Source organism: Oncorhynchus mykiss, chromosome 2 (assembly GCF_057628025.1).
Source record: "Oncorhynchus mykiss isolate SJ-2025 chromosome 2, ASM5762802v1, whole genome shotgun sequence".
NCBI lineage: Eukaryota > Metazoa > Chordata > Actinopteri > Salmoniformes > Salmonidae > Oncorhynchus > Oncorhynchus mykiss.
In genome coordinates this window covers 5,072,157-5,097,191 of record NC_143023.1, presented here as the reverse complement: position 1 = coordinate 5,097,191, position 25,035 = coordinate 5,072,157, and the positions used below count along the sequence as shown (strand labels likewise).

Genomic DNA, 25,035 nt, shown 5'->3' with positions numbered 1-25,035 from the left:
CGTCCCCATCCAGGAAGGAGACAATAACAACCTAAACATTTGGCAGTATAGGCATTAGGCAAGAATGATCAATGCCCTCCTTTGTTCATTTCATTATTTTAATAACTATTTTTTTAAATAACTTAAAAGGCTATTGTTCATATGAGTTAACGGCATTATACATCAAATTGTAAATATTCATTTTATTTCCAGTGCTAAACCATAGGTGGAGTAAAACAAACTGCCTCTATAGTCTACGTAAGTGATGACGCAATCATAGCAAGTATGCATTTATTTTAAGGAGAAATGCTGTAAGAAGGCAAAGCGAAGAAGCCCGCTAGTCGTAATGCCACCAAAGTGGGTGGGCACACTTCCTAAGTATAAGTATGGAAACAGCCTCGTCTCGTCCTAACGGATTTCTACTACAGAGGAGACGGAGATGAGCGCTAACATTATGAGACCACAGCCAGCAATGAAATTACACGTGGTGAGTATTTTACCTTCACGTTGTTTATATTCTCCGTGGACTATGTTTGGCGAAGGGGCTCATTCTAACGATTGAATAGATTATTCCAACGAGTGAATTGTGAGATTAGAACAGTGTGCAGATGAACGATACATCCCGGTTATATTCGATGCGACGCGCTCCTTCATCAAAACGCAGCACAGGTAGAGGTAGGTCTATTCTGTGTTTAAATCATCTTTGATTATAGAAATTGTAGCTCTTTGTCTTTGGTGAAGGGGAGTCTAATATTAGTAGAAATTAGACGTTTCTAACTGTGATTGTTTTGAAACCTCGTTGTATGGACGAAAGTTTTGATCAAAGGTATTTTACATATTTCATATTTTAATGTAAACTAAGTCGATAATGTTTATGCGTCAATGACTGTTATAAATAGTACCGGCTTCATAGAGCCTAAACACCAACATGCTGCAATATTTCTCGACCACATGACTCTCCTGACATAGGTGTGTATTGTATTTTCAACTCTCTCCGTCATGACTCAATTTGTTTCAGGCTGAATTTGCATAACTTGTTGGTTAGAGATGGTTCCCACCCCTACACATTCCATGTGTAATTTTCCTAAACCAATCCTAAAAAGGAACCATGAACTGCATCAGTATTCATTTTTATTTGTGCGACATGCATGAAACGTGACAATAAGTCCATTTTCTATTTACATTTTTTTTTTTTTTTTTAACTAGGCAAGTCAGTTAAGAACAAATTCTTATTTTCAATGACGGCCTAGGAACTGTGAGTAAACTGCCTTGTTTTTGGGGGCAGAACGACTTTTACCTTCTCAGCTCGGGGATTCAATATTGCAACCTTTCGGTTCCTGGCCCAACGCTCTAACCACTAGGCTACCTGCCGTCCCTACACTCTAACCACTAGGCTACCTGCCATCCCTCCACTCTAACCACTAGTCTACCTGCCGTCCCTCCACTCTAACCACTAGGCTACCTGCCGTCCCTACACTCTAACCACTAGGCTACCTGCCGCCCCTACACTCTAACCACTAGGCTACCTGCCGCCCCTCCACTCTAACCACTAGGCTACCTGCCGTCCCTACACTCTAACCACTAGGCTACCTGCCGCCCCTACACTCTAACCACTAGGCTACCTGCCGTCCCTACACTCTAACCACTAGGCTACCTGCCGTCCCTACACTCTAACCACTAGGCTACCTGCCGCCCCTACACTCTAACCACTAGGCTACCTGCCGCCCCTCCACTCTAACCACTAGGCTACCTGCCGTCCCTACACTCTAACCACTAGGCTACCTGCCGTCCCTACACTCTAACCACTAGGCTACCTGCCATCCCTCCACTCTAACCACTAGGCTACCTGCCGCCCCTCCACTCTAACCACTAGGCTACCTGCCGTCCCTACACTCTAACCACTAGGCTACCTGCCGTCCCTCCACTCTAACCACTAGGCTACCTGCCGTCCCTACACTCTAACCACTAGGCTACCTGCCGTCCCTACACTCTAACCACTAGGCTACCTGCCTGTCCCTACACTCTAACCACAAGGCTACCTGCCATCCCTACACTCTAACCACTAGGCTACCTGCCTGTCCCTACACTCTAACCACTAGGTTACCTGCCGTCCCTCCACTCTAACCACTAGGTTCCCTGCCGTCCCTACACTCTAACCGCTAGGTTACCTGCCGCCCCACTAGGCTAATGGAATTGAGATGTAGGTTATGTTTTTATTTCCTGTAGGACCAATGTGAAGTGAATCAAGATTCCATAGATAGTGAGTGACTGCTGTGAGAATTTGTCCTAACAGTGCCTGCTTCTGACCCACCGGTGTGTTAGTAGTCAGGCGATGATGTGCCATAATAATGCTATAGGATATTACACTGGTGGTAGTGTTAGTTCTCACCTCTCTGTTTTGGTACAGAAAGCACAGTTGTTTCCTTTGATGTGTTTTGCATGGTGTCCTTCCTATCTGGGCCTCATAAAGGGGTTTGCATATGTCCATGTTGAGATCTGTATCAGATAAAAAACCAGTAGAGAACTTGTATGAAAATAAACTTATTCTATTTTCATTGAACTCTTTATGTCGTGTGTGTGTGTGTGTGTGTGTGTTAAATGATTGAAACACAGATACACATTGTGTCTGATATGATAGGCTACAATTGCCTTCTGTGTAAATGAATGCAGGTGATATTAATTTGAAAGCAGAGCCAGGGAGCTATTCTTCTATGTGGATTGTTCTACATGTGGCTTGTTATCTTTTAACTCTTTATCTTTATGCTCTGCCCCCGGTGGTGTCTGCACTCGGTGGCGTCTGCACTCGGTGGCGTCTGTTACAGACAACTTCCCCAAAATGAGCCGTTCACGAGGTGACAGAGAGACAGAGAGAAATGTGTCAAAAGGTCACCCTATAACGCCCTGCAGAATAAACACAAATCTTTTTTTTTGTTGTCAAATACTGAGGCTTTACACACAGACACACACACACACACACACACACACCACCTAATGTTTATTAAGAAAGGAACACATAATCCTGAAGGGAAGCTTCTTTACAGAGACTACAGTAACTTCCTCTTTTACATCAACAGTAGTAGTGATGCAGTCAGTAGTGTTTCTGTCATACCGGTCTACTCTACTAACATGGGAACACTGAGAGACAGTGTCTCTATCCTTTTCTCTACTCTACTAACATGGAAACACTGAGAGACAGTGTCTCTATCCTTTTCTCTACTCTACTAACATGGGAACACTGAGAGACAGTGTCTCTATCCTTTTCTCTACTCTAATAACATGGAATCACTGAGAGACAGTGTCTCTATCCTTTTCTCTACTCTACTAACATGGAATCACTGAGAGACAGTGTCTCTATCCTTTTCTCTACTCTACTAACATGGAAACACTGAGAGACAGTGTCTCTATCCTTTTCTCTACTCTACTAACATGGAATCACTGAGAGACAGTGTCTCTATCCTTTTATCTACTCTACTAACATGGAATCACTGAGAGACAGTGTCTCTATCCTTTTCTCTACTCTAATAACATGGAAACACTGAGCGACAGTGTCTCTATCCTTTTCTCTACTCTGATAACATTGAAACACTGAGAGACAGTGTCTCTATCCTTTTCTCTACTCTACTAACATGGAATCACTGAGAGACAGTGTCTCTATCCCTTTCTCTACTCTAATAACATGGAAACACTGAGAGACAGTGTCTCTATCCTTTTCTCTACTCTACTAACATGGAAACACTGAGAGACAGTGTCTCTATCCTTTTCTCTACTCTAATAACATGGAATCACTGAGAGACAGTGTCTCTATCCTTTTCTCTACTCTAATAACATTGAAACACTGAGAGACAGTGTCTCTATCCTTTTCTCTACTCTACTAAACATGGAATCACTGAGAGACAGTGTCTCTATCCTTTTCTCTACTCTAATAACATGGAATCACTGAGAGACAGTGTCTCTATCCTTTTCTCTACTCTAATAACATGGAATCACTGAGAGACAGTGTCTCTATCCTTTTCTCTACTCTAATAACATTGAAACACTGAGAGACAGTGTCTCTATCCTTTTCTCTACTCTAATAACATTGAAACACTGAGAGACAGTGTCTCTATCCTTTTCTCTACTCTACTAACATGGAATCACTGAGAGACAGTGTCTCTATCCTTTTCTCTACTCTAATAACATGGAATCACTGAGAGACAGTGTCTCTATCCTTTTCTCTACTCTACTAACATGGGAACACTGAGAGACAGTGTCTCTATCCTTTTCTCTACTCTAATAACATGGAATCACTGAGAGACAGTGTCTCTATCCTTTTCTCTACTCTAATAACATGGAATCACTGAGAGACAGTGTCTCTATCATTTTCTCTACTCTAATAACATTGAAACACTGAGAGACAGTGTCTCTATCCTTTTCTCTACTCTAATAACATTGAAACACTGAGAGACAGTGTCTCTATCCTTTTCTCTACTCTAATAACATTGAAACACTGAGAGACAGTGTCTCTATCCTTTTCTCTACTCTAATAACATGGAATCACTGAGAGACAGTGTCTCTATCCTTTTCTCTACTCTAATAACATTGAAACACTGAGAGACAGTGTCTCTATCCTTTTCTCTACTCTAATAACATTGAAACACTGAGAGACAGTGTCTCTATCCCTTTCTCTACTCTAATAACATTGTAACACTGAGAGACAGTGTCTCTATCCTTTTCTCTACTCTAATAACATGGAATCACTGAGAGACAGTGTCTCTATCCTTTTCTCTACTCTAATAACATGGAAACACTGAGAGACAGTGTCTCTATCATTTTCTCTACTCTAATAACATGGAAACACTGAGAGACAGTGTCTCTATCCTTTTCTCTACTCTAATAACATTGAAACACTGAGAGACAGTGTCTCTATCCCTTTCTCTACTCTAATAACATTGAAACACTGAGAGACAGTGTCTCTATCCTTTTCTCTACTCTAATAACATGGAATCACTGAGAGACAGTGTCTCTATCCTTTTCTCTACTCTAATAACATGGAATCACTGAGAGACAGTGTCTCTATCCTTTTCTCTACTCTAATAACATGGAATCACTGAGAGACAGTGTCTCTATCCTTTTCTCTACTCTAATAACATGGAATCACTGAGAGACAGTGTCTCTATCCTTTTCTCTACTCTAATAACATTGAAACACTGAGAGACAGTGTCTCTATCCTTTTCTCTACTCTAATAACATGGAAACACTGAGAGACAGTGTCTCTATCCTTTTCTCTACTCTAATAACATGGAAACACTGAGAGACAGTGTCTCTATCCTTTTCTCTACTCTAATAACATTGAAACACTGAGAGACAGTGTCTCTATCCTTTTCTCTACTCTAATAACATGGAATCACTGAGAGACAGTGTCTCTATCCTTTTCTCTACTCTAATAACATTGAAACACTGAGAGACAGTGTCTCTATCCTTTTCTCTACTCTAATAACATGGAATCACTGAGAGACAGTGTCTCTATCCTTTTCTCTACTCTACTAACATGGAATCACTGAGAGACAGTGTCTCTATCCTTTTCTCTACTCTAATAACATGGAATCACTGAGAGACAGTGTCTCTATCCTTTTCTCTACTCTAATAACATTGAAACACTGAGAGACAGTGTCTCTATCCTTTTCTCTACTCTAATAACATGGAAACACTGAGAGACAGTGTCTCTATCCTTTTCTCTACTCTAATAACATGGAAACACTGAGAGACAGTGTCTCTATCCTTTTCTCTACTCTAATAACATTGAAACACTGAGAGACAGTGTCTCTATCCTTTTCTCTACTCTAATAACATGGAATCACTGAGAGACAGTGTCTCTATCCTTTTCTCTACTCTAATAACATTGAAACACTGAGAGACAGTGTCTCTATCCTTTTCTCTACTCTAATAACATGGAATCACTGAGAGACAGTGTCTCTATCCTTTTCTCTACTCTACTAAACATGGAATCACTGAGAGACAGTGTCTCTATCCTTTTCTCTACTCTAATAACATGGAATCACTGAGAGACAGTGTCTCTATCCTTTTCTCTACTCTAATAACATGGAATCACTGAGAGACAGTGTCTCTATCATTTTCTCTACTCTAATAACATTGAAACACTGAGAGACAGTGTCTCTATCCTTTTCTCTACTCTAATAACATTGAAACACTGAGAGACAGTGTCTCTATCCTTTTCTCTACTCTAATAACATTGAAACACTGAGAGACAGTGTCTCTATCCTTTTCTCTACTCTAATAACATGGAATCACTGAGAGACAGTGTCTCTATCCTTTTCTCTACTCTAATAACATTGAAACACTGAGAGACAGTGTCTCTATCCTTTTCTCTACTCTAATAACATTGAAACACTGAGAGACAGTGTCTCTATCCCTTTCTCTACTCTAATAACATTGTAACACTGAGAGACAGTGTCTCTATCCTTTTCTCTACTCTAATAACATGGAATCACTGAGAGACAGTGTCTCTATCCTTTTCTCTACTCTAATAACATGGAAACACTGAGAGACAGTGTCTCTATCATTTTCTCTACTCTAATAACATGGAAACACTGAGAGACAGTGTCTCTATCCTTTTCTCTACTCTAATAACATTGAAACACTGAGAGACAGTGTCTCTATCCCTTTCTCTACTCTAATAACATTGAAACACTGAGAGACAGTGTCTCTATCCTTTTCTCTACTCTAATAACATGGAATCACTGAGAGACAGTGTCTCTATCCTTTTCTCTACTCTAATAACATGGAATCACTGAGAGACAGTGTCTCTATCCTTTTCTCTACTCTAATAACATGGAATCACTGAGAGACAGTGTCTCTATCCTTTTCTCTACTCTAATAACATGGAATCACTGAGAGACAGTGTCTCTATCCTTTTCTCTACTCTAATAACATTGAAACACTGAGAGACAGTGTCTCTATCCTTTTCTCTACTCTAATAACATGGAAACACTGAGAGACAGTGTCTCTATCCTTTTCTCTACTCTAATAACATGGAAACACTGAGAGACAGTGTCTCTATCCTTTTCTCTACTCTAATAACATTGAAACACTGAGAGACAGTGTCTCTATCCTTTTCTCTACTCTAATAACATGGAATCACTGAGAGACAGTGTCTCTATCCTTTTCTCTACTCTAATAACATTGAAACACTGAGAGACAGTGTCTCTATCCTTTTCTCTACTCTAATAACATGGAATCACTGAGAGACAGTGTCTCTATCCTTTTCTCTACTCTACTAACATGGAATCACTGAGAGACAGTGTCTCTATCCTTTTCTCTACTCTAATAACATGGAATCACTGAGAGACAGTGTCTCTATCCTTTTCTCTACTCTAATAACATTGAAACACTGAGAGACAGTGTCTCTATCCTTTTCTCTACTCTAATAACATGGAAACACTGAGAGACAGTGTCTCTATCCTTTTCTCTACTCTAATAACATGGAAACACTGAGAGACAGTGTCTCTATCCTTTTCTCTACTCTAATAACATTGAAACACTGAGAGACAGTGTCTCTATCCTTTTCTCTACTCTAATAACATGGAATCACTGAGAGACAGTGTCTCTATCCTTTTCTCTACTCTAATAACATTGAAACACTGAGAGACAGTGTCTCTATCCTTTTCTCTACTCTAATAACATGGAATCACTGAGAGACAGTGTCTCTATCCTTTTCTCTACTCTACTAACATGGAATCACTGAGAGACAGTGTCTCTATCCTTTTCTCTACTCTGATAACATTGAAACACTGAGAGACAGTGTCTCTATCCTTTTCTCTACTCTAATAACATGGAATCACTGAGAGACAGTGTCTCTATCCTTTTCTCTACTCTAATAACATGGAATCACTGAGAGACAGTGTCTCTATCCTTTTCTCTACTCTAATAACATGGAATCACTGAGAGACAGTGTCTCTATCCTTTTCTCTACTCTTTAAGTTGTTGTCACGTAGTGTGGAAACAGCATGACTGATGCCATCTAAATTACTACAGGAACACGTTTCCGTTTAGGGATTCACCCTGGTTCTCAGGTGAGTTAGGTGGTATGTCTAAACATCCTCCAAAATGACTCGGAAGTTGGTGGAAATGTCTATTGAAAGAATCCTTAAAAACAAACAGAATATACAGTGCCTTGCGAAAGTATTCGGCCCCCTTGAACTTTGCGACCTTTTGCCACATTTCAGGCTTCAAACATAAAGATATAAAACTGTATTTTTTTGTGAAGAATCAACAACAAGTGGGACACAATCATGAAGTGGAACGACATTTATTAGATATTTCAAACTTTTTTAACAAATCAAAAACTGAAAAATTGGGCGTGCAAAATTATTCAGCCCCTTTACTTTCAGTGCAGCAAACTCTCTCCAGAAGTTCAGTGAGTATCTCTGAATGATCCAATGTTGACCTAAATGACTAATGATGATAAATACAATCCACCTGTGTGTAATCAAGTCTCCGTATAAATGCACCTGCACTGTGATAGTCTCAGAGGACCGTTAAAAGCGCAGAGAGCATCATGAAGAACAAGGAACACACCAGGCAGGTCCGAGATACTGTTGTGAAGAAGTTTAAAGCCGGATTTGGATACAAAAAGATTTCCCAAGCTTTAAACATCCCAAGGAGCACTGTGCAAGCGATAATATTGAAATGGAAGGAGTATCAGACCACTGCAAATCTACCAAGACCTGGCCGTCCCTCTAAACTTTCAGCTCATACAAGGAGAAGACTGATCAGAGATGCAGCCAAGAGGCCCATGATCACTCTGGATGAACTGCAGAGATCTACAACTGAGGTGGGAGACTCTGTCCATAGGACAACAATCAGTTGTATATTGCACAAATCTGGCCTTTATGGAAGAGTGTCAAGAAGAAAGCCATTTCTTAAAGATATCCATAAAAAGTGTTGTTTAAAGTTTGCCACAAGCCACCTGGGAGACACACCAAACATGTGGAAGAAGGTGCTCTGGCCAGATGAAACCAAAATTGAACTTTTTGGCAACAATGCAAAACGTTATGTTTGGCGTAAAAGCAACACAGCTGAACACACCATCCCCACTGTCAAACATGGTGGTGGCAGCATCATGGTTTGGGCCTGCTTTTCTTCAGCAGGGACAGGGAAGATGGTTAAAATTGATGGGAAGATGGATGGAGCCAAATACAGGACCATTCTGGAAGAAAACCTGATGGAGTCTGCAAAAGACCTGAGACTGGGACGGAGAGTTGTCTTCCAACAAGACAATGATCCAAAACATAAAGCAAAATCTACAATGGAATGGTTCAAAAATAAACATATCCAGGTGTTAGAATGGCCAAGTCAAAGTCCAGACCTGAATCCAATCGAGAATCTGTGGAAAGAACTGAAAACTGCTGTTCACAAATGCTCTCCATCCAACCTCACTGAGCTCGAGCTGTTTTGCAAGGAGGAATGGGAAAAAATGTCAGTCTCTCGATGTGCAAAACTGATAGAGACATACCCCAAGCGACTTACAGCTGTAATCGCAGCAAAAGGTGTCGCTACAAAGTATTAACTTATCGGGGCTGAATAATTTTGCACGCCCAATTTTTCAGTTTTTGATTTGTTAAAAAAGTTTGAAATATCCAATAAATGTCGTTCCACTTCATGATTGTGTCCCACTTGTTGTTGATTGTTCACAAAAAAATACAGTTTTATATCTTTATGTTTGAAGCCTGAAATGTGGCAAAAGGTCGCAAAGTTCAAGGGGGCCGAATACTTTCGCAAGGCACTGTACATTTAGTCCCAGGCTGTGTTCCACTGTCTCTGATTTATGCAGCGTTACAACTAACAGATTATAATTTATGAGCGGGAGGCCGTAGCAAGAGTTTGGCACGGTCAAGTGGCTATTTGTTAATGATTAACTAAAGATAATATAAACATTTCTGATGAAGAAAGACTCAGTTTCAATCATTTCTGATTCATCAGAAATGTTTATATTATCTTTAGTTAATCATTAACAAATAGCCACTTGACCGTGCCAAACTCTTGCTACGGCCTCCCGCTCATAAATTATAATCTGTTAGTTGTAACGCTGCATAAATCAGAGACAGTGGAACACAGCCTGGGACTAAATGATATGGAGATCAATGACATACTCTGCCATGGTTACACATACTGTATGAATCTCTGTTATCGCTGCTACTGTTTTGCTTTAATACTTGGCTACTTGCGTGTACTGTTACAGGTTTCTAAAAGTTAGTTGGTGGACTTTATTGACCCAAATGTTGATTTGTGACTTTTATTACTTATTCTTATTTTTATTTATTTATTTATTTTTTAAACTGCATTGTTGGTTAAGGGCTTGTCAGTCAGCATTTCACTGTAAGGTCTACCTACACCTGTTGTATTCAGCATTTCACTGTAAGGTCTACAACACCTGTTGTATTCAGTATTTCACTGTAAGGTCTACTACATCTGTTGTATTCAGCATTTCACTGTAAGGTCTACTACACCTGTTGTATTCAGCATTTCACTGTAAGGTCTACTACACCTGTTGTATTCAGCATTTCACTGTGAGGTCTACAACACCTGTTGTATTCAGCATTTCACTGTAAGGTCTACAACACCTGTTGTATTCAGCATTTCACTGTAAGGTCTACTACACCTGTTGTATTCAGTATTTCACTGTAAGGTCTACTACATCTGTTGTATTCAGCATTTCACTGTAAGGTCTACTACACCTGTTGTATTCAGCATTTCACTGTAAGGTCTACTACACCTGTTGTATTCAGCATTTCACTGTGAGGTCTACAACACCTGTTGTATTCAGCATTTCACGGTAAGGTCTACAACACCTGTTGTATTCAGCATTTCACTGTAAGGTCTACTACACCTGTTGTATTCAGCATTTCACTGTAAGGTCTACTACACCTGTTGTATTCAGCATTTCACTGTAAGGTCTACTACACCTGTTGTATTCTGCATTTCACTGTAAGGTCTACTACACCTGTTGTATTCAGCATTTCACTGTAAGGTCTACTACACCTGTTGTATTCAGCATTTCACTGTAAGGTCTACTACACCTGTTGTATTCAGCATTTCACTGTAAGGTCTACTACACCTGTTGTATTCAGCATTTCACTGTAAGATCTACTACACCTGTTGTATTCAGCATTTCACTGTAAGGTCTACTACACCTGTTCTATTCAGCATTTCACTGTAAGGTCTACTACACCTGTTGTATTCAGCATTTCACTGTAAGGTCTACCTACACCTGTTGTATTCAGCATTTCACTGTAAGGTCTACTACACCTGTTGTATTCAGCATTTCACTGTAAGGTCTACTACACCTGTTGTATTCAGCATTTCACTGTAAGGTCTACTACACCTGTTGTAGTCAGCATTTCACTGTAAGGTCTACTACACCTGTTGTATTCAGCATTTCACTGTAAGGTCTACTACAACTGTTGTATTCAGCATTTCACTGTAAGGTCTACTACACCTGTTGTATTCAGCATTTCACTGTGGGGTCTACCTACACCTGTTGTATTCAACATTTCACTGTAAGGTCTACTACACCTGTTGTATTCAGCATTTCACTGTAAGGTCTACCTACACCTGTTGTATTCAGCATTTCACTGTAAGGTCTACTACACCTGTTGTAATCGGCATTTCACTGTAAGGTCTACTACACCTGTTGTAATCGGCATTTCACTGTAAGGTCTACTACACCTGTTGTATTCAGCATTTCACTGTAAGGTCTACCTACATCTGTTGTATTCAGCATTTCACTGTAAGGTCTACCTACATCTGTTGTAATCGGCATTTCACTGTAAGGTCTACTACACCTGTTGTAATCGGCATTTCACTGTAAGGTCTACTACACCTGTTGTATTCAGCATTTCACTGTAAGGTCTACCTACATCTGTTGTATTCAGCATTTCACTGTAAGGTCTACTACACCTGTTGTATTCAGCATTTCACTGTAAGGTCTACCTACATCTGTTGTAATCGGCATTTCACTGTAAGGTCTACTACACCTGTTGTATTCAGCATTTCACTGTAAGGTCTACTACACCTGTTGTATTCAGCATTTCACTGTAAGGTCTACTACACCTGTTGTATTCAGCATTTCACTGTAAGGTCTACTACATCTGTTGTATTCAGCATTTCACTGTAAGGTCTACTACATCTGTTGTATTCAGCATTTCACTGTAAGGTCTACTACACCTGTTGTATTCAGCATTTCACTGTAAGGTCTACTACACCTGTTGTATTCAGCATTTCACTGTAAGGTCTACTACACCTGTTGTATTCGGGCGCATGTGACAAATAACATTTGATTTGATTGTAAGAGTTGAACGTGCCAGATTAGTCATTCTCCTAGGTTTATTAAGTTGTAATGTCTCACGGTATGTGTATGTTATATCATCTGTATAATAACATTTGATTTGATATGGGTATTATGGGTACCGACCCATCTCATCTGCTCATAGCTGCTGGGGTCGTTGATGGTTTTAGGATTTCATCAAGACAGCTATTTGATGCCAGGCCTCCCACTAATGTGTCCCAAATAGCACCCTAATCCCTATTTAGTGTACTCTTTTGACCAGGACCCATAGGACTTTGGTCTAAAGTAGTGCACTATGTAGGGAATAGGGTGCCATAGGGCTCTGGTCTAAAGTAGTGCACTATGTGTAGGGAATAGGGTGCCATAGGGCTCTGGTCTAAAGTAGTGCACTATGTAGGGAATAGGGTGCCATATGGCTCTGGTCTAAAGTAGTGCACTATGTAGGGGGATGTAGCCTCTGAGGCCTTTTAATGGGGGGGGGGGGGGGGGGGGGGGGATTTTACAGCAGTCAGTCTAGTTAGAGGCAGAGGGCTGGGTCAGTCTGTGTGTGTGTTTGATGTCTCTGAAGAGCTGAAATCCCCAGGCAGACCACCTGAACAGCAGTACTGACTCCATCCATCCATCCCTCAGCTCTCCAGCCTTCTGCTCCTCCATTGTAATAGACCTAATGATGTATACCATATAGCCGACTCTGTTATCCAAAGAGACTTACGGCTGGCTGTGTGTGTACAATACATCTGGTCCTCCGTAGTCTTGTTGCTTGACGTTTGTTTTTTACCGAACTTAGAACGTCTGGAGGCGAGTTCTACTTTCTACTGATGTGTGCGTTCGTTCACTACTTCCCACAAAGCATTGGATTGGTGCAGGGATGGGCTCGTGGGAATTTACACCATATTTCTAATACCAGTCGTCTCCTTTCAAATGAGTTAAAAGGGCAGTGCAGTGATTTTACAGTTTCATTCCTGTCATTTCGGCACTTCGAGGTCCAAATAACACTCTCAAATTGTGAAAATGATGATAATGTCCTTTTTAGTATAAGAGCTTTTTTTAAAAAAAAGAAAAAGCCTGTTCAGGTGGGATGGAGTTTTTGGCCACAGCGTGACATCACAATACGATTAGATTATTCTGACCAATGAGCAGTTCTATTTGAAAGGGGTTAACGGGGTAGGCTCTACAGCAGGGTTCTCCAACCTTTTCTAGCATGAGAGCTACTTTAAAAAATAAACACATGTCACAAGCTACTCATTTTTTTCAAACTTTCAAATAGGTACATCCTTCTCTTCTTCTCCTGCAACTCTTCCCCTGATCCTCAGTGTACAACAGAAAGTAGTGTACTATGTTATCAACTCCTCCCCTGGTATTTAGTGTACAACAGAAAGTAGTGCACTATGTTTTCTGACAACATGCCTGGTAAAATAAGGGTTAATAAACAACTCCAATAGATGTTCTGAGTCCATGTTAATGATGACATCACATCAGAAGACCATTGTCTGGGGGTTTTGTGTAATTCCTCTTTAATTGGGCGTCTGTCCCTTTAATATGTAGCGCGTGAGCAATGTGCCGTCTAACAAGCCGGTCTGGTGATGGTTTTATACTGCTGCTGCTCATTCTATGGCAACGTTAGCAAATAACAAATTATACATACAAATGATATCTAATCATTAAATACTTGTGCCAGGTAAGCCTACTTTGCAGTTAACATTTATATGAGAGTGTTTTTTTGGGGAAAGTATTTCTGTCAACCAACAAGATGGTTATCACATCAACTTGATACACACGGAGTGATAGACAGACGCTCGCACCACACCGACAGACAGGGGCGATATTGCTGGAAATTAATTGGCAGATATTGTGTTAGGTTTGGCTTTTTAAGCCAATAGTGGCTAGCCTATGGGACCCTATTCCCTATATAGTGCACTACTGTTGACCAGAGCCCTATGGGACCCTATTCCCTATATAGTGCACTACTGTTGACCAGAGCCCTATGGGACCCTATTCCCTATATAGTGCACTACTGTTGACCAGAGCCCTATGGGACCCTATTCCCTATATAGTGCACTACTGTTGACCAGAACATTACTGTTGACCAGAGCCCTATGGGGACCCTATTCCCTATATAGTGCACTACATAGGGAATATGGGGGCAATTTGGGACGTAGCCTAGGTCCTCCAATGCGTTCCTCTCAGTCAGCTGCTGGGTGTGTTCCTCCTCAGTGCTTAATGCAGGGAAATTATACACATGGAAATGACTGTCTGTCATACCTCCGGGGGTAGATGGTGATTTAGGTTGAATATGGAAAGCCATTTAGGCTACAGCACTTTAGTTAGAGGAAGTCATATTTTGACTTGAAATCACGCTCCATAGCCTGAGTTAGTCAGAGGAAGTAGTATTTTGTTTTTTAAATCACGCTCCATAGCCTGAGTTAGTCAGAGGAAGTAGTATATTGGGTTTTAAATCACGCTCCATAGCCTGAGTTAGTCAGAGGAAGTAGTATATTGGGTTTTAAATCACGCTCCATAGCCTGAGTTAGTCAGAGGAAGTAGTATTTTGTTTTTTTAAATCACGCTCCATAGCCTGAGTTAGTCAGAGGAAGTAGTATATTGGTTTTTTAAATCACGCTCCTGCCCTGATTTCAGCGGTTTGGACACTGACGAGCAGAATAACATCTCCTTGACTGATTACTGTGTAATACACTAGTAAACTCTTAATGCGTCCCAAATTGCACCCTATTCCCTATATAGCCCTATGGGTTCTGGTCAAAAGTAGTGCACTACATAGGGAGCCATATTTTAACTAGGCAAGTCAGTTAAGAACAAATTCTTATTTACAATGACGGCCTACCCCGGCCAAACCCTAACGACGCTGGGCCAATTGTGCGTCGCCCTACGGGACTCCTAAGCACGGTCGGTTGTGATACAGCCTGGAATCGAACCAGGGTCTGTAGTGACGCCTCTAGCACTGAGATGCAGCGCCTTAAGACCGCTGAGCCACTAAGCCTCTGTCTGATTGAGGGGATGTACACACTCCAGCTGTATTCCCTCTGAGCTGCCGAACGGCCACAGGAGTCATCCAATGTGACTTCCCTTCAGATGATCAGAACATTGTAATTATGGGCGACAGAGCAGCGTGTAATTTGGGTCTAGAGTTCTGTAGCAGAATGTCATTGAATGGTGACTTCCAACTGAACGGTGAAAGGTCAAAAGTTCAACAATCTCTTTATTCCAGAACTTCCATATACAGAATGCACAGGGGCATTTCCCGGGAGTAAAACAAGCAACTTGCATGGGTTTAACAGTTTACAGGAAGTTATTTAGCTGACAGTTTACAGTAAGGATTTAGCTAACAATTTACAGTAAGGATTTAGATAACAGTTTACAGTAAGAATTTAGCTAACAGTTTACAGTAAGGATTTAGCTAACAGTTTACAGTAAGGATTTTGATGGATTTGGTCTGGAGACTGAAGGGAAGGGAAGGAAGAGAAGGTAGGAGAAGGGACAGAAAGACAGAAGGGAAGAGGGGCTTGGGAAATCAGTCTACTTCCTATGTTTTCAGTCTCCATGCTCCATGTTTATTTGGCCTGCAGCCAGTATAGGTCACCCCAAGCCAGTATAGGTCACCCCAAGCCAGTATAGGTCACCCCAAGCCAGTATAGGTCACCCCAAGCCAGTATAGGTCACCCCAGGCCAATATAGGTCACCCCAGGCCAATATAGGTGACCCCAAGCCAGTATAGGTCACCCCAGGCCAATATAGGTCACCCCAGGCCAGGACAGTATAGGTCACCCCAGGCCAGGACAGTATAGGTCACCCCAGGCCGGGCCAGTATAGGTCACCCCAGGCCGGGCCAGTATAGGTCACCCCAGGCCGGGCCAGTATAGGTCACCCCAGGCCGGGCCAGTATAGGTCACCCCAGGCCGGGCCAGTATAGGTCCCCCAGGCCAGGACAGTATAGGTCACCCCAGGCCTTGCCAGTATAGGTCACCCCAGGACAGTATAGTTCACCCCAGGCCAGGACAGTATAAGTCCCCCCAGGCCAGGACAGTATAGGTCCCCCCAGGCCAGGCCAGTATAGGTCCCCCCAGGCCAGACCAGTATATGTCCCCCCAGGCCAGACCAGTATATGTCACCCCAGGCCAGTATATGTCACCCCAGGCCAGGACAGTATAGGTAACCCCAGGCCTGGCCAGTATAGGTCACCCCAGGCCAGTATAGGTCACCCCAGGCCAGGACAGTATAGGTCACCCCAGGCCAGGACAGTATAGGTCCCCCCAGGCCAGGCCAGTATAGGTCCCCCCAGGCCAGACCAGTATATGTCACCCCAGGCCAGTATATGTCACCCCAGGCCAGTATAGGTCACCCCAGGGCAGGCCAGTATAGGTCACCCCAGGGCAGGCCAGTATAGGTCACCCCAGGCCAGTATAGGTCCCCCCAGGCCAGGCCAGTATATGTCACCCCAGGCCAGTATAGGTCACCCCAGGCCAGTATAGGTCACCCCAGGCCAGTATAGGTCACCCCAGAACATTATAGGGCACCCCAGGCCAGGCCAGTTTAAGTCACCCCAGTTGATAGGTCGCGCCAGGCCAGTTTAGGTCACCCCAGGCCAGTATAGGTCACCCCAGGTCAGTATAGGTCACCCCAGGCCAAGGCCTATACAGTGCTGCAGGAGATTCTGAGGGACATTGCTGACTGGATACAGTGTTTTTCATGACAGTGGCGTAGGGGAGGTAGGGGAAGTCCCCGGAGGGAGAATTGACATCTGGGCCACAGCGGTGAAAGGCTGCTGCCTTGCTTACTGCTGCTTTACACTGTCAATCACAGACACGCTTCTATTTAGTCCTGCCTGGTTTCTGGCTTCATATAACACTTAGTCACTCAGTCAATCACCCCAGGCTTGGGTTACACCCGGTCAATCACAACAAGCCTGAACGCTTAGTTTCTCTGGCATCAGATAGGCTGTAAACATTCGCTCTGTCTAATCTGGTGGTTCTCCTCTCTGTTCTCTCTCCCTTTCTGTCTCTCTTTTTCACCTCTCTCTCTCCCTCTTCTCTCTTTCTCTGTTCTCAACTCTTCTCCTTCCTCTCTCTGTTCTCTGACTCTCTCTTTATCTTTCTATATCTCTCTCTCCCTTCTCTCTCCCTCTTCTCTCTCTGTTCTCTTTTATTTCCCCACTATCTCTCTTCTCCCTTCTCTCTACCCCCCCCCCCCTCTCTCTTCCCCCCCCTCTCTCTCTATTTCTCCACAGCTCTTCGCCATTTCCTTCTCCTGGGCGTTCCACGAGGTCCCACCCCCTAAGTACCAGCACTACGACCCCTTGACCTCTGAATTCCTCCTGTGTGACCAGTGTCCGCCCGGCACGGCCGTCCTGACCCACTGTACCGCCGAAACCCCCACCGCCTGCTCGCCGTGCCCCGACCGGTCCTTCTCAGAACACTGGCACTGGGGCGACAGCTGCCAGTACTGCACGACCGTCTGCAAGGAGAGACAGCTGGTCAGTCAGGAGTGTAACAGAACCCACGACCAGCTGTGTGAGTGTATCCCAGGCTACCACCTGGTGGTGGAGTTCTGCATCAAACACACGTCCTGTCCACCTGGCTTCGGCGTGACTGCTCTAGGTAGGTCATCTATGTTGTTATTACAATCAACCAATGACTGAATGAATTGATTGACTGAAATGTTGTTTTTTTTGTTTTATGATGCAAATGAAGCTGTGGTGCTGGAGGTTCTTGTTCATTCTTTAACTGCTGTTGGTTTATTTAACTTGGCTGAAGATCCTCCCTCTCTTTTGATTGGTACTTCCAGTTATATACTCATACATAATGGTTTGCAAATGTTATTCCTGGTCAGCCCATGTCCTCAGAGGGGGAAGTGTTTACTCAGCCTGTGGTAGGTCTAATCAGTCTACAATATAATAGTACTGTACTCTCCATTACCCAGAATCCACTGCTGTATGGTTCTGACCTGTTCTGTTCTCTATGAGAGCCCACTGATAGTACTGAGTGTGTTGGCAGAGGACCAGACAGAGGCAGAGCTGTGAGTGACAGGCCTTTTCATCAGACATAATAACTCTGCTGTCTGGCTGTTATCATCACCAGGATCTCTCCTCTCCTGTCAGCTCACTCAGATAGGTTATGTCCCACATGTCCCTATATAGTGCACTACTTTTGACCAGAGCCCTATGTGCCCTCGCCTAAAATAGTGCACTATGTAGGGAACAGGTTGCCATTTGGGACACAGCCAAAGCTACGCAGGATCAAGATCACGCCAGACACTAAACTACGCCTTTGTCATTTGTACTTTGTTCTCGTTGGCCTCCTTCCCCTCCTTTTAATTATAACGTTCCTCAGCCTTCAGTCCTGGTTTGTGATTCAGACGTATTCCAGGCCAGATGAGGAGAGGGGAGAGGGGAGATGAGGAGAGGAGGGGAGGGGAGAGGAGAGGCTGGGAGAGAGGGGAGAGAAGAGGGGTGAGGAGAGGGGAAGTAAAGAAGAGAGTCAGAGGAAAGAAGAGGAGAGGAGAGGAGAGAGGGGAGGAGAGAGGAGAAGAGAGGAGAGGATGGGAGAAGACGGGAGGAGAGAGGAGAGAGGAAAGGAGAGGATGGGAGAAGGGGAGGAGAGAGGATAAGAGAGGAGAGGAGGGGAGAAGAGAGGAGAAGGGTGGAGAGGAGTGGAGGGTTTTGTTTCTGGACAGAGTTTTAGTTTCAATAGTCTGTTGAACGTCTCAGTTAGAGATGATGAATAGAGACATGTCAGATTCTATTGGAGACAGATAGACAGGATCAGCTCCATATTTCCTCTCTGTCTCTGTATCAGACAGTTAGACTGGGGCTAGAAGATGTTTCCTACCTGAGTCTGTATCAGACAGTTAGACTGGGGCTGGAAGATGTTTCGTACCTGAGTCTGTATCAGACAGATTGGGGCTGGAAGATGTTTCGTACCTGAGTCTGTATCAGACAGACTGGGGCTGGAAGGTGTTTCCTACCTGAGTCTGTATCAGACAGTTAGACTGGGGCTGGAAGATGTTTCCTACCTGAGTCTGTATCAGACAGTTAGACTGGGGCTGGAAGATGTTTCCTACCTGAGTCTGTATCAGACAGATTGGGGCTGGAAGATGTTTCGTACCTGAGTCTGTATCAGACAGACTGGGGCTGGAAGGTGTTTCCTACCTGAGTCTGTATCAGACAGTTAGACTGGGGCTGGAAGATGTTTCCTACCTACCTAATTTGTTTCAAATTGGGATTAACATTGATTTAATTGTACATTTTTTAGTCAATGAACCTCACAAAATACTCTGTAATGTCAAAGTGGAAGAACAATTCAAATATATATTTTATTTTATTAATGTAAAATAAAACACTAATATATCTTGATTAATGAAGTATTCAACCCGCTGAGTCAATACATGTCAGAATAACCTTCTGGCAGCGATTACAGCTGTGTCTTTTCTGGACATCTCTCCTGTCACGTTCTGACCTTTATTTCCTTTGTTTTGTCATTATGTAGGATGGTCAGGGCGTGAGTTGGGGTGGGAAGTCTATGTTTGTTTTTCTATGATTTTGGGGATTTCTATGTTTCGGGCCTAGTATGGTTCTCAATCAGAGGCAGGTGTCATTAGTTGTCTCTGATTGAGAATCATACTTAGGTAGCCTGGGTTTCACTGTTTGTTTGTTGGGTGATTGTCTATGTTAGTTGCTTGTGTTCAGCACAGTTCTCATTATAGCGTCACGGTCGTTATTCGTTTATTGTTTTGTATAGTTTGTATTCAGTGTTCAGAGCTTTCTTTTATTTTAAAAATCATCATGGACACATACCACGCTGCATTTTGGTCCGCTTCATACGACGATCGTGACATCTCCAAGAGCTTTGCACACCTGGATTGTATATTTGGCCTTGTCCTGCTGAACAGTGAATTTGTCTCCTAGTGTCTGATGGAAAGCAGACTGAACCACGTTTTGCTTAGCTTTATTCTGTTTATTTTTCCTTAAAAAAAACTCCCTTGTCCTTGCAGATGACAAGCATACCCATAACATAATGCAGCCACCACCTCCCTTGTCCTTGCCGATGACAAGCATACCCATAACATAATGCAGCCACCACCTCCCTTGTCCTTGCCGATGACAAGCATACCCATAACATAATGCAGCCACCACCTCCCTTGTCCTTGCCGATGACAAGCATACCCATAACATAATGCAGCCACCATCTTCCTTGAAAACATGAAGTTTGAATAACGCTTTTTATTCAGGACAAAAAGTGAATTGCTTTGCCACATTCTTTTCAGTATTTTTTTTGTGCCTAATTGTTGTAATATTTTTTATTCTGGAAATGTTTCTTTATTTTCATTCCGTCCTTTATGTTATTATTTCTGGAGTAACTACAGTGTTGTTGATCCATCCTCAGTTATCTCCTATCTCAGCCATTAAACTCTGTAACTGTTTTAAAAATCACCATTGGTGAAATCCCTGAGCAGTTTCCTTCCTCTCTGGCAACTGAGTTGGAAAGGGTTCCTGTATTTTTGTAGTGACTGGGTGTATTGATACACCATCCAAAGCGTAATGAATAACTGCACCATGCTCAAAGGGATATTTTTACCCGTCTACCAATAGGTTCCCTTCTTTTTACGAAAACATTGGAAAACCTCCCTGGTCTTTGTGGTTGAATCTGTGCTTGAAATTCACTGCTTGACTGAGAGACCTTACAGATAATTGAATGTATGGAGTACAGAGATGGGGTAGTCATCATTTTTAAAATTCTGAACACTACCAAAACATTTCTGACGCATTGAAGGTCCCCGAGAACAAAGTGGCCTCCATCATTCTTAAATGTAAAACGTTTGGAACTACCAAGGTTCTTCCAAGAGCTGGCCACCCGGGCAAACTGAGCAATCAGGGGAGAAGGGCCTTGATCAGGGAGCTGACTAAGAACCTGATGGTCAATCTGACAGAGCTCCAGAGTTCCTCTGTGGAGATGGGAGAACCTTTCAGAAGGACAACCATCTCTGCAGCGCTCCACCAATCAGGCCTTTATGGTAGAGTGGCCAGGCGGAAGCCACTCCTCAGTAAAAGGCACATGACAGCCCGCTTGGAGTTAGCCAAAAGGCACCTAAAGACTCTCAGACCATGAGAAACAAGATTCTCTGGTCTGATGAAACCAAGATTGAACTCTTTGGGCTGAATGCCAAGCGTCACGTCTGGAGGAAAACTGGCACCATCCCTACGGTGAAGCATGGTGGTGGCAGCATCATGCTGTGGGGATGTATTTCAGCGGCAGGGACTGGGAGACTAGTCAGAATCGAGGGAAAGATGAACGGAGCAAAGTACAGAGAGATCCTTGATGAAAACCTGCTCCAGAGCGCTCAGGACCTCAGACTGGGGTGAAGGTTCACCTTCCAACAGGACAATGTCCTTGAGGGTCCCAGCCAAAACCCGGGCATCTCTGGAGAGACAATGAAAATAGCTGTGCAGCGTCATTCCCCATCCAACCTAACAGATCTTGAGAAGATCTGCAGAGAAGACTGGGAGAAACTCCCCAAATACAGGTGTGCCAAGATTGTAGCGTCATACCCAAGAAGACTCCAGGCCGTAATCACTGCCCAAGGTGCTTCAACAAAGTACAGAGTAAAGGGTCTGAGTACTTATGTAAATGTCATATTTCAGTTTTTTTGTAGTTTTATACATTTGCAAACATTTCTAAAAAACATTTGTCATTATGGGGTATTGTGTGTAGATTGATGAGAAAATAATACGTCTGTAACGTAACAAAATGTAGAAGAAGTTAAGTGGTCTGAATACTTTCCAAATAGCCTGTATGGCTTGTCAACCTGAGGATCTATGACCACTGTATGGCTTGTCAACCTGAGGATCTATGACCACTGTATGGCTTGTCAACTTGAGGATCTATGACCACTGTATGGCTTATCAACCTGAGGATCTATGACCACTGTATGGCTTGTCAACCTGAGGATCTATGACCACAGTATGGCTTGTCAACCTGAGGATCTATGACCACTGTATGGCTTGTCAACCTGAGGATCTATGACCACTGTATGGCTTGTCAACTTGAGGATCTATGACCACTGTATGGCTTATCAACCTGAGGATCTATGACCACTGTATGGCTTGTCAACCTGAGGATCTATGACCACTGTATGGCTTGTCAACCTGAGGATCTATGACCACTGTATGGCTTGTCAACCTGAGGATCTATGACCACTGTATGGCTTGTCAACCTGAGGATCCATGACCACTGTATGGCTTGTCAACCTGAGGATCTATGACCACTGTATGGCTTGTCAACCTGAGGATCTATGACCACTGTATGGCTTGTCAACCTGAGGATCCATGACCACTGTATGGCTTGTCAACCTGAGGATCTATGACCACTGTATGGCTTGTCAACTTGAGGATCTATGACCACTGTATGGCTTATCAACCTGAGGATCTATGACCACTGTATGGCTTGTCAACCTGAGGATCTATGACCACTGTATGGCTTGTCAACCTGAGGATCTATGACCACTGTATGGCTTGTCAACCTGAGGATCTATGACCACTGTATGGATTGTCAAGCTGAGGATCTATGACCACTGTATGGCTTGTCAACCTGAGGATCTATGACCACTGTATGGCTTGTCAACCTGAGGATCCATGACCACTGTATGGCTTGTCAACCTGAGGATCTATGACCACTGTATGGCTTGTCAACTTGAGGATCTATGACCACTGTATGGCTTATCAACCTGAGGATCTATGACCACTGTATGGCTTGTCAACCTGAGGATCTATGACCACTGTATGGCTTGTCAACTTGAGGATCTATGACCACTGTATGGCTTGTCAACCTGAGGATCCATGACCACTGTATGGCTTGTCAACCTGAGGATCTATGACCACTGTATGGCTTGTCAACTTGAGGATCTATGACCACTGTATGGCTTATCAACCTGAGGATCTATGACCACTGTATGGCTTGTCAACCTGAGGATCTATGACCACTGTATGGCTTGTCAACCTGAGGATCTATGACCACTGTATGGCTTGTCAACCTGAGGATCTATGACCACTGTATGGCTTGTCAACCTGAGGATCTATGACCACTGTATGGCTTGTCAACCTGAGGATCCATGACCACTGTATGGCTTGTCAACCTGAGGATCTATGACCACTGTATGGCTTGTCAACCTGAGGATCTATGACCACTGTATGGCTTGTCAACCTGAGGATCCATGACCACTGTATGGCTTGTCAACCTGAGGATCTATGACCACTGTATGGCTTGTCAACTTGAGGATCTATGACCACTGTATGGCTTATCAACCTGAGGATCTATGACCACTGTATGGCTTGTCAACCTGAGGATCCATGACCACTGTATGGCTTGTCAACCTGAGGATCTATGACCACTGTATGGCTTGTCAACTTGAGGATCTATGACCACTGTATGGCTTATCAACCTGAGGATCTATGACCACTGTATGGCTTGTCAACCTGAGGATCCATGACCACTGTATGGCTTGTCAACCTGAGGATCTATGACCACTGTATGGCTTGTCAACTTGAGGATCTATGACCACTGTATGGCTTATCAACCTGAGGATCTATGACCACTGTATGGCTTGTCAACCTGAGGATCTATGACCACTGTATGGCTTGTCAACTTGAGGATCTATGACCACTGTATGGCTTGTCAACCTGAGGATCCATGACCACTGTATGGCTTGTCAACCTGAGGATCTATGACCACTGTATGGCTTGTCAACTTGAGGATCTATGACCACTGTATGGCTTATCAACCTGAGGATCTATGACCACTGTATGGCTTGTCAACCTGAGGATCTATGACCACTGTATGGCTTGTCAACTTGAGGATCTATGACCACTGTATGGCTTATCAACCTGAGGATCTATGACCACTGTATGGCTTGTCAACCTGAGGATCTATGACCACTGTATGGCTTGTCAACCTGAGGATCTATGACCACTGTATGGCTTGTCAACCTGAGGATCTATGACCACTGTATGGCTTGTCAACCTGAGGATCCATGACCACTGTATGGCTTGTCAACCTGAGGATCTATGACCACTGTATGGCTTGTCAACCTGAGGATCTATGACCACTGTATGGCTTGTCAACCTGAGGATCCATGACCACTGTATGGCTTGTCAACCTGAGGATCTATGACCACTGTATGGCTTGTCAACTTGAGGATCTATGACCACTGTATGGCTTATCAACCTGAGGATCTATGACCACTGTATGGCTTGTCAACCTGAGGATCTATGACCACTGTATGGCTTGTCAACCTGAGGATCTATGACCACTGTATGGCTTGTCAACCTGAGGATCTATGACCACTGTATGGATTGTCAAGCTGAGGATCTATGACCACTGTATGGCTTGTCAACCTGAGGATCTATGACCACTGTATGGCTTGTCAACCTGAGGATCCATGACCACTATATGGCTTGTCAACCTGGGGATCTATGACCACTGTATGGCTTGTCAACCTGAGGATCTATGACCACTGTATGGCTTGTCAACCTGAGGATCTATGACCACTGTATGGCTTATCAACCTGAGGATCTATGACCACTGTATGGCTTGTCAACCTGAGGATCTATGACCACTGTATGGCTTGTCAACTTGAGGATCTATGACCACTGTATGGCTTATCAACCTGAGGATCTATGACCACTGTATGGCTTGTCAACCTGAGGA

The 25,035-nt window shown here is 43.3% G+C and overlaps 1 protein-coding gene across 1 annotated transcript in view; it reads left to right on the top strand.

Annotated features, from left to right (window-relative positions):
- The first annotated feature begins 240 nt into the window (after positions 1-240).
- The window catches only part of LOC149984765 (tumor necrosis factor receptor superfamily member 11B-like), a 38,617-nt gene continuing 13,822 nt past the window's right edge, over positions 241-25,035 (top strand). The window contains exons 1-2 of the mRNA XM_090186097.1: positions 241-466; positions 17,565-17,934. Of these exons, the coding sequence (XP_090042223.1) occupies positions 419-466; positions 17,565-17,934 (418 nt within the window). The 5' untranslated portion in view covers positions 241-418. The remainder of the gene's footprint in view (positions 467-17,564; positions 17,935-25,035) is intronic.